At 52.5% G+C, this 15,260-nt stretch overlaps 1 protein-coding gene across 1 annotated transcript in view; it reads right to left on the bottom strand.

The window, feature by feature from the left end:
- The window catches only part of lin9 (lin-9 DREAM MuvB core complex component), a 203,110-nt gene that overhangs the window by 98,188 nt on the left and 89,662 nt on the right, over positions 1 to 15,260 (bottom strand). Inside the window, exons 5-9 of the mRNA XM_070884578.1 lie at positions 10,851 to 10,984; positions 10,629 to 10,754; positions 5,361 to 5,518; positions 4,254 to 4,387; positions 3,432 to 3,551 (exon numbers count right to left, since the gene is read on the bottom strand). Of these exons, the coding sequence (XP_070740679.1) occupies positions 3,432 to 3,551; positions 4,254 to 4,387; positions 5,361 to 5,518; positions 10,629 to 10,754; positions 10,851 to 10,984 (672 nt within the window). The remainder of the gene's footprint in view (positions 1 to 3,431; positions 3,552 to 4,253; positions 4,388 to 5,360; positions 5,519 to 10,628; positions 10,755 to 10,850; positions 10,985 to 15,260) is intronic.

The raw sequence follows: 15,260 nt of genomic DNA, 5'->3' as shown, positions 1-15,260 counted from the left end.
GATGCGTGTGATAAAGGTACAGCAGTTATCATGGGCGACTTTAATCTACAAATAGATTGGGCTAACCAAACTGGTAGCAATGAGATGGAGGAGGATTTCCTGGAGTGTATTAGGGATGGTTTTCCAGACCAATATGTCGAGGAACCAACTAGAGGGCTGTCCATCCTAGACTGGGTGATGTGTAATGAGAAAGGACTAATTAACAATCTTGTTGTGCGAGGCCCCTTGGGGAAGAGTGACCATAATATGGTAGAATTCTTTATTAAGATGGAGAGTGACACAGTTAATTCAGAGACTAGGGTCCTGAACTTAGGGAAAGGTAACTTCGATGGTATGAGACGTGAATTGGCTAGGATAGACTGGCAAATGATACTTAAAGGGTTGACAGTGGATAGGCAATGGCAAACATTTATAGATCACATGGATGAACTTCAACAATTGTACATCCCTGTCTGGAGTAAAAATAAAACGGGGAAGGTGGCTCAACTGTGGCTAACAAGGGAAATTAAGGATAGTGTTAAATCTAAGGAAGAGCCATATAAATTGGCCAGAAAAAGCAGCAAACCTGAGGACTGGGTGAATTTTATAATTCAGCAGAGGAGGACAAAGGGTTTAATTAGGAGGGGGAAGATAGAGTATGAGAGGAAACTTGCTGGGAACATAAAAACTGACTGCAAAAGCTTCTATAGATATGTGAAGAGAAAAAGATTAATGAAGACAAACATAGGTCCCTTGCAGTCAGATTCAGGTGAATTTATAATGGGGAACAAAGAAATGGCGGACTAGTTGAACAAATACTTTGGTTCTGTCTTCACGAAGGAAGACACAAATAACCTTCCGGGAATACTAGGGGACCGAAGGTCTAGTGAGAAGGAGGAACTGAAGGAAATCCTTATTAGTCAGGAAATTGTGTTGGGGAAATTGATGGGATTGAAGGCCAATAAATCCCCGGGGCCTGATAGTCTGCATCCCAGAGTACTTAAGGAAGTGGCCCTAGAAATAGTGGATGCATTGGTGATCATTTTCCAACAGTCTATCGACTCTGGATCAGTTCCTATGGACTGGAGGATAGCTAATGTAACACCACTTTTTAAAAAAAGGAGGGAGAGAGAAAACGGGTAATTATAGACAGGTTAGCCTGACAACAGTAGTGGGGAAAATGTTGGAATCAATTATTAAAGATGAAACAGCAGCGCATTTGGAAAGCAGTGACAGGATCGGTCCAAGTCAGCATGGATTTATGAAAGGGAAATACTGCTTGACAAATCTTCTAGATTTTTTGAGGATGTAACTGGTAGAGTGGACAAGGGAGAATCAGTGAATGTGGTGTATATGGACTTTCAAAAGGCTTTTGACAACGTCCCACACAAGAGATTGGTGTGCAAAATTAAAGCACATAGTGTTGGGGGGTAATGTACTGACATGGATAGAGAACTGGTTGGCAGACAGGAAGCAGAGAGTCGGGATAAACGGGTCTTTTCAGAATGGCAGGCAGTGACTAGTGGAGTGCCGCAGGGCTCAGTGCTGGGACCCCAGCTATTTACAATATACATCAATGATTTGGATGAAGGAATAGAGTGTAATATCTCCAAGTTTGCAGATGACACTAAGCTGGGTGGCGGTGTGAGCTGTGAGGAGGACACTAAGAGGCTGCAGAGTGACTTGGATAGGTTAGGTGAGTGGGCAAACACATGGCAGATGCAGTATAATGTGGATAAATGTGAGGTTATCAACTTTTGGGGGCAAAAACACGAAGGAAGAATATTATCTGAATGGCGGCAGATTAGGAAAAACGTAGGTGCAATGAAACCTGGGTGTCATGGTACACCAGTCATTGAAAGTTGGCATGCAGGTACAGCAGGTGGTGAAGAAGGCCAATGGCATGTTGGCCTTCAGAGCTAGGGGATTTGAGTATAGGAGCATGGAGGTCTTACTGTAGTTGTACAGGGCCTTGGTGAGGCCTCACCTGGAATATTGTGTTCAGTTTTGGTCTCTTAGTCTGAGGAAGGACATTCTTGCTATTGAGGGAGTGCAGCGAAGGTTCAGCAGACTGATTCCCGGGATGGCAGGACTGACATATGAGGAGAGACTGGATCAACTGGGCCTGTATTCACTGGAGTTTAGAAGGATGAGAGGGGATCTCATAGAAACATATAAAATTCTGACGGGACTGGACAGGTTAGATGCAGGAAGAATGTTCCCGATGTTGGGGAAGTCCAGAACCAGGGGACAAAGTCTAAGGATAAGGGGTAAGCCATTTAAGACTGAGATGAAGAGGAACTTCTTCACTCAGAGAGTTGTTAACCTGTGGAATTCCCTACCGCAGAGAGTTGTTGATGCCAGTTCATTGGATATTTTCAAGAGGGAGTTAGATGTGGCCCTTACGGCTAAAGGGATCAAGGGGTATGGAGAGAAAGCAGGAAGGTGGTACTGAGGTGAATGATCAGCCATGATCATATTGAATGGCGGTGCAGGCTCGAAGGGCCAAATGGCCTACTCCTGCACCTATTTTCTATGTTTCTATCTTACCGCCCCCTTCTCCTGATCTGATCCGCACTTATACCATCCCTCCATCCCCCCCTCTCCTGCTGAAGGACATTGAGGCAAAATGTCGCAACGTGTTGGCTGCCCTAGTTGAGATCAGCTGAATTTAGAAATGGAGCTACAGATCGGCCATGATCTAATCGAATGGTGGACAGAATCAAAGGGCCGAATGGCCTGCACCTGTTCCAATCTTCCCAACGGCACCGAACAGGGGACCGAACCTCACGCCCTGGCGTCTGGATGACTCAGTAACATACCTTGCAGCTCAAGTTAACTTGAGAAGTTGGGGTTCTCCTTCGAAGGTTAAGGGCCGATTTAATAGCGGTGTTCCAATTATAAAGGGTTTTGATGGAGTAAGGAAGGAGGAACTGTTTTCAGTGGCAGAAGGGTCGGTAACCAGAGGGCACAGATTTAAGGTGATTGGCAAAAGAGTGAGGTGCGAGAAGGAGACTTTTATTTATTTAAAAAAAAAAATGTGTTATGATGATCTGGAATGCACTGCCTGAAAGGGTGGTGGAGGCAGATTCAACAGTACTTTTCAAAAGAGAATTGGTTCAGTACTTGGAAAAAATTGCAGGGCTACGGGGAAAGAGCAGGACTAATTAAATAGCTCTTTTAAAGAGCCAACACAGACACGATGGGCCGAATGGCCGCCTTCTGTGTTGTCTGATCCTATGATTCGGAGTTATCCACAACTTCAAAACACCGGTATCCTTAAAGCCAATGAAGATGGCCAACGTTTTAATCATTAAGGTGGGGGTGAGGGAAGGGAAGGAGGGGGAAAAAAAAAAATCACAGAATGGTGCGTCCAGACACGAAACCCAATGCTGAATACTTCCTTTTGTTTATAGGCCAGCAATAGCACCAAAGTGAAAGCAGGAACTTACTGTGATGGGAGATTGGGCGCTGGTAGTGTAAGGCAGCCGTGGTGGTGTCAAGTAATACCTGGAAGGTCGCTGCTTCTGAGCGAAGGCGGTGATGGGCATAGTTTCATGAGGCTCGTTACTCTAGAGGGTGGGAGCAAAAATACATTAAGATTCTAAACTCAAACATAAATGTAGACTTTTCTTTATTAAAATTGCAATGGTAGAGCAACAAAACATAGGTTGCAGCAGTTATGGCACTGGACCATCAAGCTTATATCTCAGCATGGTGAGTTGTGTCATTAAATACAACAATCTGGTGATCTGTAGGCTGGCCCCAGAAACAAAAAAAGTGACCATAAAAAGCTGCTGGATTGTTCTTTAAAAACCCACCCGGTTCACTAATGTCCTTCAGAGAAGAAACCAGCCACCTCATTCTGGTCTGGGCTTACACGTGACTCCAGTCCAACATTACGTGGTTGACTCTTAAAGCTCTCCCAGTTGTGCAAACAATTGTTCAAGACCTAACACCACCTTCAGGATAACGGAGGGAAAGGACAACAGGGCAGTGGGCAAAAGAGCGGAGGAATGGGACTAATTGGTAGCTCTTCCAAAGAGCTGGCACAGGCACAATGGGCCGAATGGCCTCCTTCTGTGCTGAGAGATTCTACGATACTATGATATTCGCCTGGACAGCATTGTCTATATTGAGAAAAAATAAATTGCTGGTAAAATCATCTTACTGTTTCTCTGCTTCTCAAAGTCACCTGGCAATCTCAAATTTGGGGATTGTTACCACAAACCCCCCCCCCCCCCCAAAAAAAAACCAGGCAATTATTCACTTACAAGAACTTCATAATCAGGTACAGTATGCGTTCCCAGTCCCGTCCGGTCAAACGTGACTCGGTAAGTTGCGTTAATAGTGTCAACAGCGTCAATCTGCCCCGTGAACAGGCCGTCATGAATACCTCGTAGTCGTGCTGAAGTGGGGAGAGGGCGAAGGAGAAATGATCACAAACTTAAATCAAGGTTCAACATGTCACTGGACGAGGGCACTCTTAACTATTTTGTGCTGCTACTGAGTCAACCCGATGCCCTGCATTTTAGTTTAATCACAATGATTGATACTATTACTGGTGTTTATTGTACAGGATACCGAGTTTAATCACAATGATTGATACTATTACTGGTGTTTATTGTGCAGGATACCAAGTTTAATCACAATGATTGATACTATTACTGGTGTTTACTGTACAGGATACAGAGTTTAATCACAATGATTGATACTATTACTGGTGTTTACTGTACAGGATACCCAGAGTTTTAAGGCCTGTATTTATACATTTTGAATCATCATTGCTATGGTTGTTAATTAGATACTTGTTAGTAGTTTTACGTAGAAAGTACAGCACAGAAATAGGCCCTTCAGCCCAACTGGACTGTGCCGTTGTTTATGCTCCACCCTACTTCATCTCACCCTATCTGCAAATCCTTTGATGCCTTTCTCCCTCATATGCTTATCCAGCTTACCCTTAAATGCATTTATACTATTCGCCTCAACTACTCCCTGTGGTTGTGAGTTCCACATTCTAACCACTCTCTGGGTAAAGAAGTTCCTCCTGAATTCCCTATTGGATTTATTAGTGACCATCTTTTTTTTTTAAATGACCCTTAGTTCTGGTCTGCCCACAAGTGGAAATATCTTCTCTACATCTATCCTATCAAACCTGTTCATAATTTTCAGATCAATCAGGTCACCCCTCAGCCTAGAGAGCCCCAGTCTGATAAGTCGTCTCTCAGTTCTGTTATCATCCTTGTAAATCTTTTTTTACACAATTCTCCAGTGCTTCTATATCCTTTTTATAATATAGAGACTAGAACTGTGCACTTCGCGAGTTGGTGAGGGTGAAAATAAAGACACAAAACAAGATAGTGGTGGGGTAATTGACTTACCGGTGACTTTTGTCCCTATAACCAGAGGTAAGGGGATTTCGTCTGGGAGGTCTTTGTACTGGGACAGTTCCGTCACTTTCCTCTGTTGCAGGAGTCGGATCTTCTGTCGTTTGTGTTGCAAGGCAGACCGCTCCTCTGCAAAGAATGCCGCCGAACAGCTGCAGCACAGGGGAAAGTGTTACAAAAGTGCGCCAGGTGTGCCTTCAACTCACTGGCTGCAATTGCCATTGAAGCGATGCGCATTCCCATTTTCACACCGGGCATAACCCTGTGCGAGCTGTCGGGACCACACAATGACCATTTTGCACTGCAGCAGTCTTTCTTCCAGTCCCCAGTCTTCCAGCCAGCTCAGCCACAGGGAGCCGGGTCCACACATCACACACAGTTAGCGAGTGGGCTGCTCCAGTTTACATCGGGCAGTATCACGAGTTAAATTAAAGGTCCAACTCCAACTTATTCTACGCTCGGTTTCCATCTGATTTACTTGTGCGCGTGGCTCACCTTGACTTTCTCTCTCCCTCTCTGCTCACTTGCTGCTTTTCACTCTCTTTCTTACTCTCTTGTTTTTACTGCTGTTTGTCTCTGTAACTGCAGGTGAGGAAGAGCAGCAGCAGCATCAGAACTGAGGCAAGCAGGTGAATTAAAGCAGCAGCCTTTATTCCATAGTGTCTGGGGTTTGGTGAGGAAGGGCTGGTAAAGACACTGCTGGATGCTTGTTGGGAGGGGATATGGGGGTGGGGGGGATGTTCCTATTAAGTTGCGCCCTGCTCTGGAGGTGCACGGCAGGCTGCTTGCCAGCTTCACAATGGATAAACCAGGCTTGCACAGAAATTTGAAAGGGCCTGTGCACCCAAAAAACAATTAGAGGGAATGTTAGTGAGGGCCACAGAGTATCCTGGCTGCTGCTCTCCCATGGTGGCTGCAGGTTTAAAAAAAAAAAAATTGTTCATGGGGTGTGCGCGTCGCTGGCAAGGTGAGCATTATCATAGAATCGTAGAAATTTACAGCACGGAAGGAGGCCATTTCGGGCTATCATGTCTGCGCCGGCCGAGAAGAGCTATCCAGCCTAATCCCACTTTCCAGCTCTTGGTCCGTAGCCCTGTAGGTTACGGCACTTCAGGTGCACATCCAAGTATTTTTTAAATGTGGTGAGGATTTCTGCCTCTACCACCCTTTCAGGCAGTGAGTTCCAGACCCCCACAACCCTCTGGGTGAAGACATTTCCCCTCATATCTCCTCTATACCTCCTCCCAATTACTTTAAATCTATGCCCCCTGATTGTTCCTATCCACTCTATCCAGGCCACATATAATTTTATACACCTCAATCAGGTCTCCCCTCAGCCTCCTCTGTTCCAAAGAAAACAGACCCAGCCTCTCCAATCTCCTCACAGCTAAAATCCTTCAGTCCAGGCAACATTCTTGTAAATCTCCTCTGCACCCTTTCTAGCGCAATCGCATCTTTCCTGTGAATGTGGTGACCAGAACTGCACACAGTACTCCAGCTGCGGCCTAACCAATATTTTATACAGTTCAAGCATTGTATTCCATGCCTCGACTAATAAAGGCAAGCATTCCACATGCCTTCTTATCCACCTTATCTGCTACCTTCAGGGATCTGTGGACATGCACTCCAAGGTCCCTTTGTTCCTCTACACTTCTCAGTGTCCTACCATTTAATGTGTATTCCCTTGCCTTGTTAGCCCTCCCCAAATGCATTACCTCACACTTATCCGGATTGAATTCCATTTGCCACTGTTCTGCCCACCTGACCAGTACATTGATATCTTCCTGCAGTCTACAGCTTTCTTCTTCAATATCAACCACATAACCAATTTTAGTATCATCTGCAAACTTCTTAATCATACCCCCTACATTCAAGTCCAAGTCATTGATATATACCACAAAACGCAAGGGATTCAGCACTGAGCCCTGCGAAGCTGTGTGGAACCCCTTTCAGCCTTTCAGTCACAAAAACACCCATCAACCCTTACCCTTTGCTTCCTGCCTCTGAACCAATTTTGGATCCAACTTGTCACTTTGCCCTGGATCCCATGGGCTTTTATTTTTGTGACCAGTCTGCCATGTGGGACCTTATCAAAAGCTTTGCTAAAATCCATCTACACTACATCATACACACTGCCCTCATCGACCCTCCTGGTTACCTCCTCGAAAAATTCAATCAAGTTAGTCAGACACGACCTTCCCTTAACAAATCCATGCTGACTGTCTCTAATTAATCCATGTCTTTCCAAATGAAGATTTATCCTATCCCTCAGGATTTTCCCCACCTTGAGCTTAGGCTGACTGGCCTGTAATTACTCGGTCTATCCCTTTATCCCTTTTTAAACAAAGGTACAACATTAGCAGTCCTCTGGCATCACACCTGTAGCCAGAGAGGATTGTAAAATGATGATCGGAGCCTCTGCTATTTCCTCTTTTGCTTCGCTTAACAGCCTGGGATATATTTCATCTGGGTCTGGGGATTTATCCACTTTCAAAGCTGCTAAGCCCTTAATACTTCTTCTCTCACTGTTTATTTCATCTAATATTTCACACTCCTCCCTCATTGCAAAGTCTGCATTGCTCCTCTCTTTTGTGGAAACAGATGCAATTAAGAATCATATCCACGTCTTCTGCCTCCACACACAGATTTCCTTTGTGGTCTCCAGTAGGCCCCACTCGTTCTCTAGTTATCCTCTTGCTCTTAATATATTTACAAAACATCTTTGGGTTTTCCCTGATTTTACTTGCCAACATTCTTCCATGCTCTCTCACTGCTTTCCTGATATCTTTTTTAATTGCACCCCTGCATTTTTTTATACTCTAGAGTTTCTGCAGTATTGTGTTCTCGGTATCTGTCATAAACTTCCCTTTTTTTCTTCATCTTATCCTGTATGTCCTTGAAATCCAGGGGCTCTAGATTTGTTAGTCCCTCCCTTTTTTTTTTAAGTGAACATACTTGCTCTGTACCCTCAGGATCTCCTCCTTGAATGCCTCCCACTGCTCTGATACTGATTTACCATCAAGTAGCCGCTTCCAGTCCACTTTGGCCAAATCCCAGCTCAGCTCAGCAAAATTGGCTTTACCACAATTGAGATCTTTTTTTCCTGGTCCTCCTTTGTCCTTTTCCATAACTACCTTAAATCTTTACTGAATTATGATCATTGGCATCAAAATACTCTCCCACTGATACCCCTTCCACCTGCTCCTTTTCATTCCCCAAAACCAAGTCCAGAACTGTCCCCTCCCTTGTTGGGTTGGTTATCACAGCTCTACAGTTTTCCAATTCACAGCAATTTGCCCACATATTTGTTCTTCTATCTCCCTCTGACTGTTTAAGGTTCTACAGTACACTCCCAGTAGTGTGATTGTGCCTTTTTTGTTTTTCAGTTCAACTCATATGGCCTTGTTTGATGACCCCTCTAACATATCATCCCTTCTCACAGCTGTAATTGTTTTTTTAATTAATACTGCAACCCCCCTTCCTTTTTTACCCCCCTCTCGATCCCATCTGAAAACCCTGTAACCAGGAATGTTGAGCTGCCATACCTGCCCTTCTTTCAGCCATGTCTCAGTAATGGCTATAATATCGTACTGCCAAGTGTCTATCTGTGCTCTCAACTCATCTGCCTTATTCCCTAGATTCCTTGCATTGAAGTATATACCATTTAGTGATGCCAAACTCCTTTGTTGTCTATTTTCCAGCCCTTATTTCCTCTGTCTTCCAAATTCACGTTCTATTTTTCTGCTGCCCAATTCCAGCTTTGCTTCGCTCCACACTGAATCTATTCTCAGGTTCCCATTCCCTTGACAAGTTAGTTTAAACATCCTCCCCCGCCGCAACAGCAAATCCTCCATCAAGGATACAGGTCCTGGCTCTGCTGAGATGCAACCCATCCGGCTTGTACAGGTCCCAACTCCCCCAGAAACGGTCCCAATGCCTCAGGAATCTAAAGCCCTCCCGCCTGCACCATCCCTCCAGCCACGCATTCATCTTCTCTACCCTCCTATTTCTGTACTCACTAGCCCATCCCTAGTTGCACTTGAGAAGATGATAGTGAGTCTCCTTCTTGAATCGTTGCAGTCCATGTGGTGAAGGTACTCCCACGTGCTGTTAGGGAGGGAGTTCCAGGATTTTAACCCAGCGACAATGAAGGAACAGCGATATACTTCCAAGTCAGGATGGTGTGTGACTTGGAGGGGAACGTGGAGGTGATGGTGATCCCATGCACCTGCTGCCCTTGTCCTTCTAGTTGGTAGAGGTCGCGGGTTTGGGAGGTGCTGCCGAAGAAGCCTTGGTGAGATGCTGCAGTGCATCTTGTCGATGGTACACACTGCAGCCACGGTGCGCCAGTAGTGGTGGATGGGATGCCGACCAAGCGAGCTGCTTTGTCCTGGAAGGTGTCGATCTTCTCGAGCGTTGTTGGAGTTGCACTCATCCAGGCAAGTGGAGAGTATTCCATCACACTCCTGACTTGTGCCTTGTAGATGGTGGAAAAGCTTTGGGGAGTCAGGAGGTGAGTCACTCGCCGCAGAATACCTGATATGGTTGCTATAATATTTAGGTGGCTGGTCCAGTTTGTCGGGTGGCCAGGCAGGGGTGCTGCTCAAGTTGCTCTGCGGCGGTCTGGCAAAGCCCCAGAAGCGAGAGTCTCCCCGCTTCCAACAGAGACTTGCACTGAGCGAGGCAATGTCGGCAGAAACAGGTGAGCCGTGGGTGAAGGAATGAAGAGCTGCTGCGTCTACACTGGAGCAGTATCAGCCCCGTCAGACGCTCCTGGCTTCTACCTGGGCTCTACTGCGCTTGCATTAGCTTGTGGTGGATTGTTTTGCAGCAAACTACTGCCTTTGTCCCTTATCCTGCATGCAGCCACCGACCCCAGCAAACCAGATTCAGCTTTCATTCATTCGTCTGGCACGGACGATGGTGGCAGGATCTCATTTATTGTTCGTCCCCCATTTGCCCTGCTTGGTAGAGATTGTTTGTACAATGCAGCGGTGTGCCGGGTCACTTCGGAGGGCTGGAGTCAAGGCCGTGGGGTTAGAGTCAGGAGTAGGCCAGACAGAGGCATCAGGTTAACCAGCTAACCAACTGGGTGTTTACACCAATCGGGCAGCTATCACGATAATTTTGTTTACCCCCCCCCCCCACCTCCCCACAAGCACCTGCCCAATGACCAGATTAACCAAATCCCAATTTCACAACTTGCCTATCCCTGCAGCACCGCACCGATCTCTCTGCTCCCCTCCCCATCCCCACACTTACCGCCTCGGTTTTCCCATTAGCCTCCTGATCTTCCCCCACTCGACTCTGGTCAGCTTCCTGGTTTTTAGATTTGGGAAGGACTCCTTCAGGCACACGCAGAAATCATTATCCCCCTCGAAAAGCGGCCTAGGAAACAGAACGGACCGGAATTTACACGTACGGGAAGGGCAAGGTAGCGGGTGCTTGTAGTATCAAATGCTAAGAAAGCCAGATGAAGCCTACTTGTCGATATTTGAGTAAAACCACTCGTAGATGCACCACTTGTGCGCCTTGGGAAGTTTCAACAGGTTCCGCAAGCGTAAGCCGATCTTCTGGGCTGCCTTCTTGTCAGGCGTTGCCAAGGCCGCAGAAAATTTCTGAGGAGAGATTGAAAATGGAAGAAAAAGCTTGAGCTTTTCTTTTGCATTTTGTACATAAAAGGATCAAAGATGAATCTTTTGTGAAGTGAAGACAAGCAAAGGGTAAAATGTTTTAAGTCAATTTGTTTTGGAGGGGTGTTGGTGGTGCAGTGAGTTACACACAGAACTGTCACTACAGTGACCATGTCCATCTGTCCCACCTGTGGCTCTCATATTGGACAGTTCAGCCACCAAAGGTCTCATTCTAAGAGTGGAAGCAAGTCTTACTCGATTCGGAGGGACTGTCTGTGATGATGATGAGATCAAACCCAGCCCGGATTAATGGAATGTATGTCTACTGTACGAGAAATGGGTCTGGTCAGTCTCTGACCCATTTCTAGCAGACGACGGCCCAGAGGACCAAGTGCTGCTGATTCTATACAAATTGTCAAAATCATTCAGAGGCCTTGGGGGTGACTGGTGTCAGGGAAGCTGAAGAAAATACTGTGCTGTTGAAGGGTATGTTCCCTTCTGGAACAGACAGAGACCACTTCAGTTTGTGACTAGCCCACACTCCGGCCAACCCCAGTCCCCCAACCTCCGACCGACCCTAGACCCCCCACACTCCGACCCACCCCAGTCCCCCCACACTCCGACCCACCCCAGTCCCCCCACACTCCGACCCACCCCAGTCCCCCCACACTCCGACCCACCCCAGTCCCCCCACACTCCGACCCACCCCAGTCCCCCCACACTCCGACCCACCCCAGTCCCCCCACACTCCGACCCACCCCAGTCCCCCCACACTCCGACCCACCCCAGTCCCCCCACACTCCGACCCACCCCAGTCCCCCCACACTCCGACCCACCCCAGTCCCCCCACACTCCGACCCACCCCAGTCCCCCTACACTCCGACCGACCCCAGTCCCCCCACACTCCGACCCACCCCAGTCCCCCCACACTCCGACCCACCCCAGTCCCCCCACACTCCGACCGACCCCAGTCCCCCCACACTCCGACCCACCCCAGTCCCCCCACACTCCGACCGACCCCAGTCCCCCCACACTCCGACCCACCCCAGACCCCCTCACTCCGACCCACCCCAGTCCCCCCACACCAGTCCCCCCACACTCCGACCCACCCCAGTCCCCCCACACTCCGACCGACCCCAGTCCCCCCACACTCCGACCGACCCCAGTCCCCCCACACTCCGACCCACCCCAGTCCCCCCACACTCCGACCCACCCCAGTCCCCCCACACTCCGACCCACCCCAGTCCCCCCACACTCCGACCCACCCCAGTCCCCCCACACTCCGACCCACCCCAGTCCCCCCACACTCCGACCCACCCCAGTCCCCCCACACTCCGACCCACCCCAGTCCCCCCACACTCCGACCCACCCCAGTCCCCCCACACTCCGACCCACCCCAGTCCCCCCACACTCCGACCCACCCCAGTCCCCCCACACTCCGACCCACCCCAGTCCCCCCACACTCCGACCCACCCCAGTCCCCCCACACTCCGACCCACCCCAGTCCCCCCACACTCCGACCCACCCCAGTCCCCCCACACTCCGACCGACCCCAGTCCCCCCACACTCCGACCGACCCCAGTCCCCCCACACTCCGACCGACCCCCAGTCCCCCCACATTCCGACCCACCCCAGTCCCCCCACACTCCGACCGACCCCAGTCCCCCAACCTCCGACCGACCCCAGTCCCCCCACACTCCGACCCCAGTCCCCCCACACTCCGACCCACCCCAGTCCCCCCACACTCCGACCCACCCCAGTCCCCCCACACTCCGACCCACCCCAGTCCCCCCACACTCCGACCCACCCCAGTCCCACCACACTCCGACCCACCCCAGTCCCCCCACACTCCGACCCACCCCAGTCCCCCCACACTCCGACCCACCCCAGTCCCCCCACACTCCGACCCACCCCAGTCCCCCCACACTCCGACCCACCCCAGTCCCCCCACACTCCGACCCACCCCAGTCCCCCCACACTCCGACCCACCCCAGTCCCCCCACACTCCGACCGACCCCAGTCCCCCCACACTCCGACCGACCCCAGTCCCCCCACACTCCGACCGACCCCAGTCCCCCCACACTCCGACCGACCCCAGTCCCCCCACACTCCGACCCACCCCAGTCCCCCCACACTCCGACCCACCCCAGTCCCCCCACACTCCGACCCACCCCAGTCCCCCCCACACTCCGACCCACCCCAGTCCCCCCACACTCCGACCCACCCCAGTCCCCCCACACTCCGACCCACCCCAGTCCCCCCACACTCCGACCCACCCCAGTCCCCCCACACTCCGACCCACCCCAGTCCCCCCACACTCCGACCACCCCAGTCCCCCCACACTCCGAACCCCAGTCCCCCCACACTCCGACCCACCCCAGTCCCCCCACACTCCGACCGACCCCAGTCCCCCCACACTCCGACCCACCCCAGTCCCCCCACACTCCGACCCACCCCAGTCCCCCCACACTCCGACCCACCCCAGTCCCCCCACACTCCGACCCACCCCAGTCCCCCCACACTCCGACCCACCCCAGTCCCCCCACACTCCGACCCACCCCAGTCCCCCCACACTCCGACCCACCCCAGTCCCCCCACACTCCGACCCACCCCAGTCCCCCCACACTCCGACCCACCCCAGTCCCCCCACACTCCGACCCACCCCAGTCCCCCCACACTCCGACCCACCCCAGTCCCCCCACACTCCGACCCACCCCAGTCCCCCACACTCCGACCCACCCCAGTCCCCCCACACTCCGACCCACCCCAGTCCCCCCACACTCCGACCCACCCCAGTCCCCCCACACTCCGACCCACCCCAGTCCCCCCACACTCCGACCCACCCCAGTCCCCCCACACTCCGACCCACCCCAGTCCCCCCACACTCCGACCCACCCCAGTCCCCCCACACTCCGACCCACCCCAGTCCCCCCACACTCCGACCCACCCCAGTCCCCCCACACTCCGACCCACCCCAGTCCCCCCACACTCCGACCCACCCCAGTCCCCCCACACTCCGACCCACCCCAGCCTCCCACTCCGACCCACCCCAGTCCCCCCACACTCCGACCCCCCAGTCCCCCCACACTCCGACCCACCCCAGTCCCCCCACACTCCGACCCACCCCAGTCCCCCCACACTCCGACCCACCCCAGTCCCCCCACACTCCGACCCACCCCAGTCCCCCCACACTCCGACCCACCCCAGTCCCCCCACACTCCGACCCACCCCAGTCCCCCCACACTCCGACCCACCCCAGTCCCCCCACACTCCGACCCACCCCAGTCCCCCCACACTCCGACCCACCCCAGTCCCCCCACACTCCGACCCACCCCAGTCCCCCCACACTCCGACCCACCCCAGTCCCCCCACACTCCGACCCACCCCAGTCCCCCCACACTCCGACCGACCCCAGTCCCCCCACACTCCGACCCACCCCAGTCCCCCCACACTCCGACCCACCCCAGTCCCCCCACACTCCGACCCACCCCAGTCCCCCCACACTCCGACCGCCCCCCAGTCCCCCACCCCCGACCCCAGTCCCCCCACACTCCGACCCACCCCAGTCCCCCCACACTCCGACCCACCCCAGTCCCCCCACACTCCGACCGACCCCAGTCCCCCCACACTCCGACCCACCCCAGTCCCCCCAACTCCGACCCACCCCAGTCCCCCCACACTCCGACCCACCCCAGTCCCCCCACACTCCGACCCACCCCAGTCCCCCCACACTCCGACCCACCCCAGTCCCCCCACACTCCGACCCACCCCAGTCCCCCCACACTCCGACCCACCCCCAGTCCCCCCACACTCCGACCGACCCCAGTCCCCCCACACTCCGACCCACCCCAGTCCCCCCACACTCCGACCCACCCCAGTCCCCCCACACTCCGACCCACCCCAGTCCCCCCACACTCCGACCCACCCCAGTCCCCCCACACTCCGACCCACCCCAGTCCCCCCACACTCCGACCCACCCCAGTCCCCCCACACTCCGACCCACCCCAGTCCCCCCACACTCCGACCCACCCCAGTCCCCCCACACTCCGACCCACCCCAGTCCCCCCACACTCCGACCCACCCCAGTCCCCCCACACTGCGACCCACCCCAGTCCCCCCACACTCCGACCCACCCCAGTCCCCCCACACTCCGACCGACCTCAGTCCCCCCACACTCCGACCCACCCCAGTCCCCCCACACTCCGACCCACCCCAGTCCCCCCACACTCCGACCCACCCCAGTCCCCCCACACTCCGACCC

This window comes from Pristiophorus japonicus, chromosome 7, assembly GCF_044704955.1.
Source record: "Pristiophorus japonicus isolate sPriJap1 chromosome 7, sPriJap1.hap1, whole genome shotgun sequence".
In the NCBI taxonomy this organism is placed as follows: domain Eukaryota; kingdom Metazoa; phylum Chordata; class Chondrichthyes; family Pristiophoridae; genus Pristiophorus; species Pristiophorus japonicus.
The sequence above is the reverse complement of the archived record's forward strand: the minus strand, read 5'-3'. Positions and strand labels throughout refer to the sequence as shown.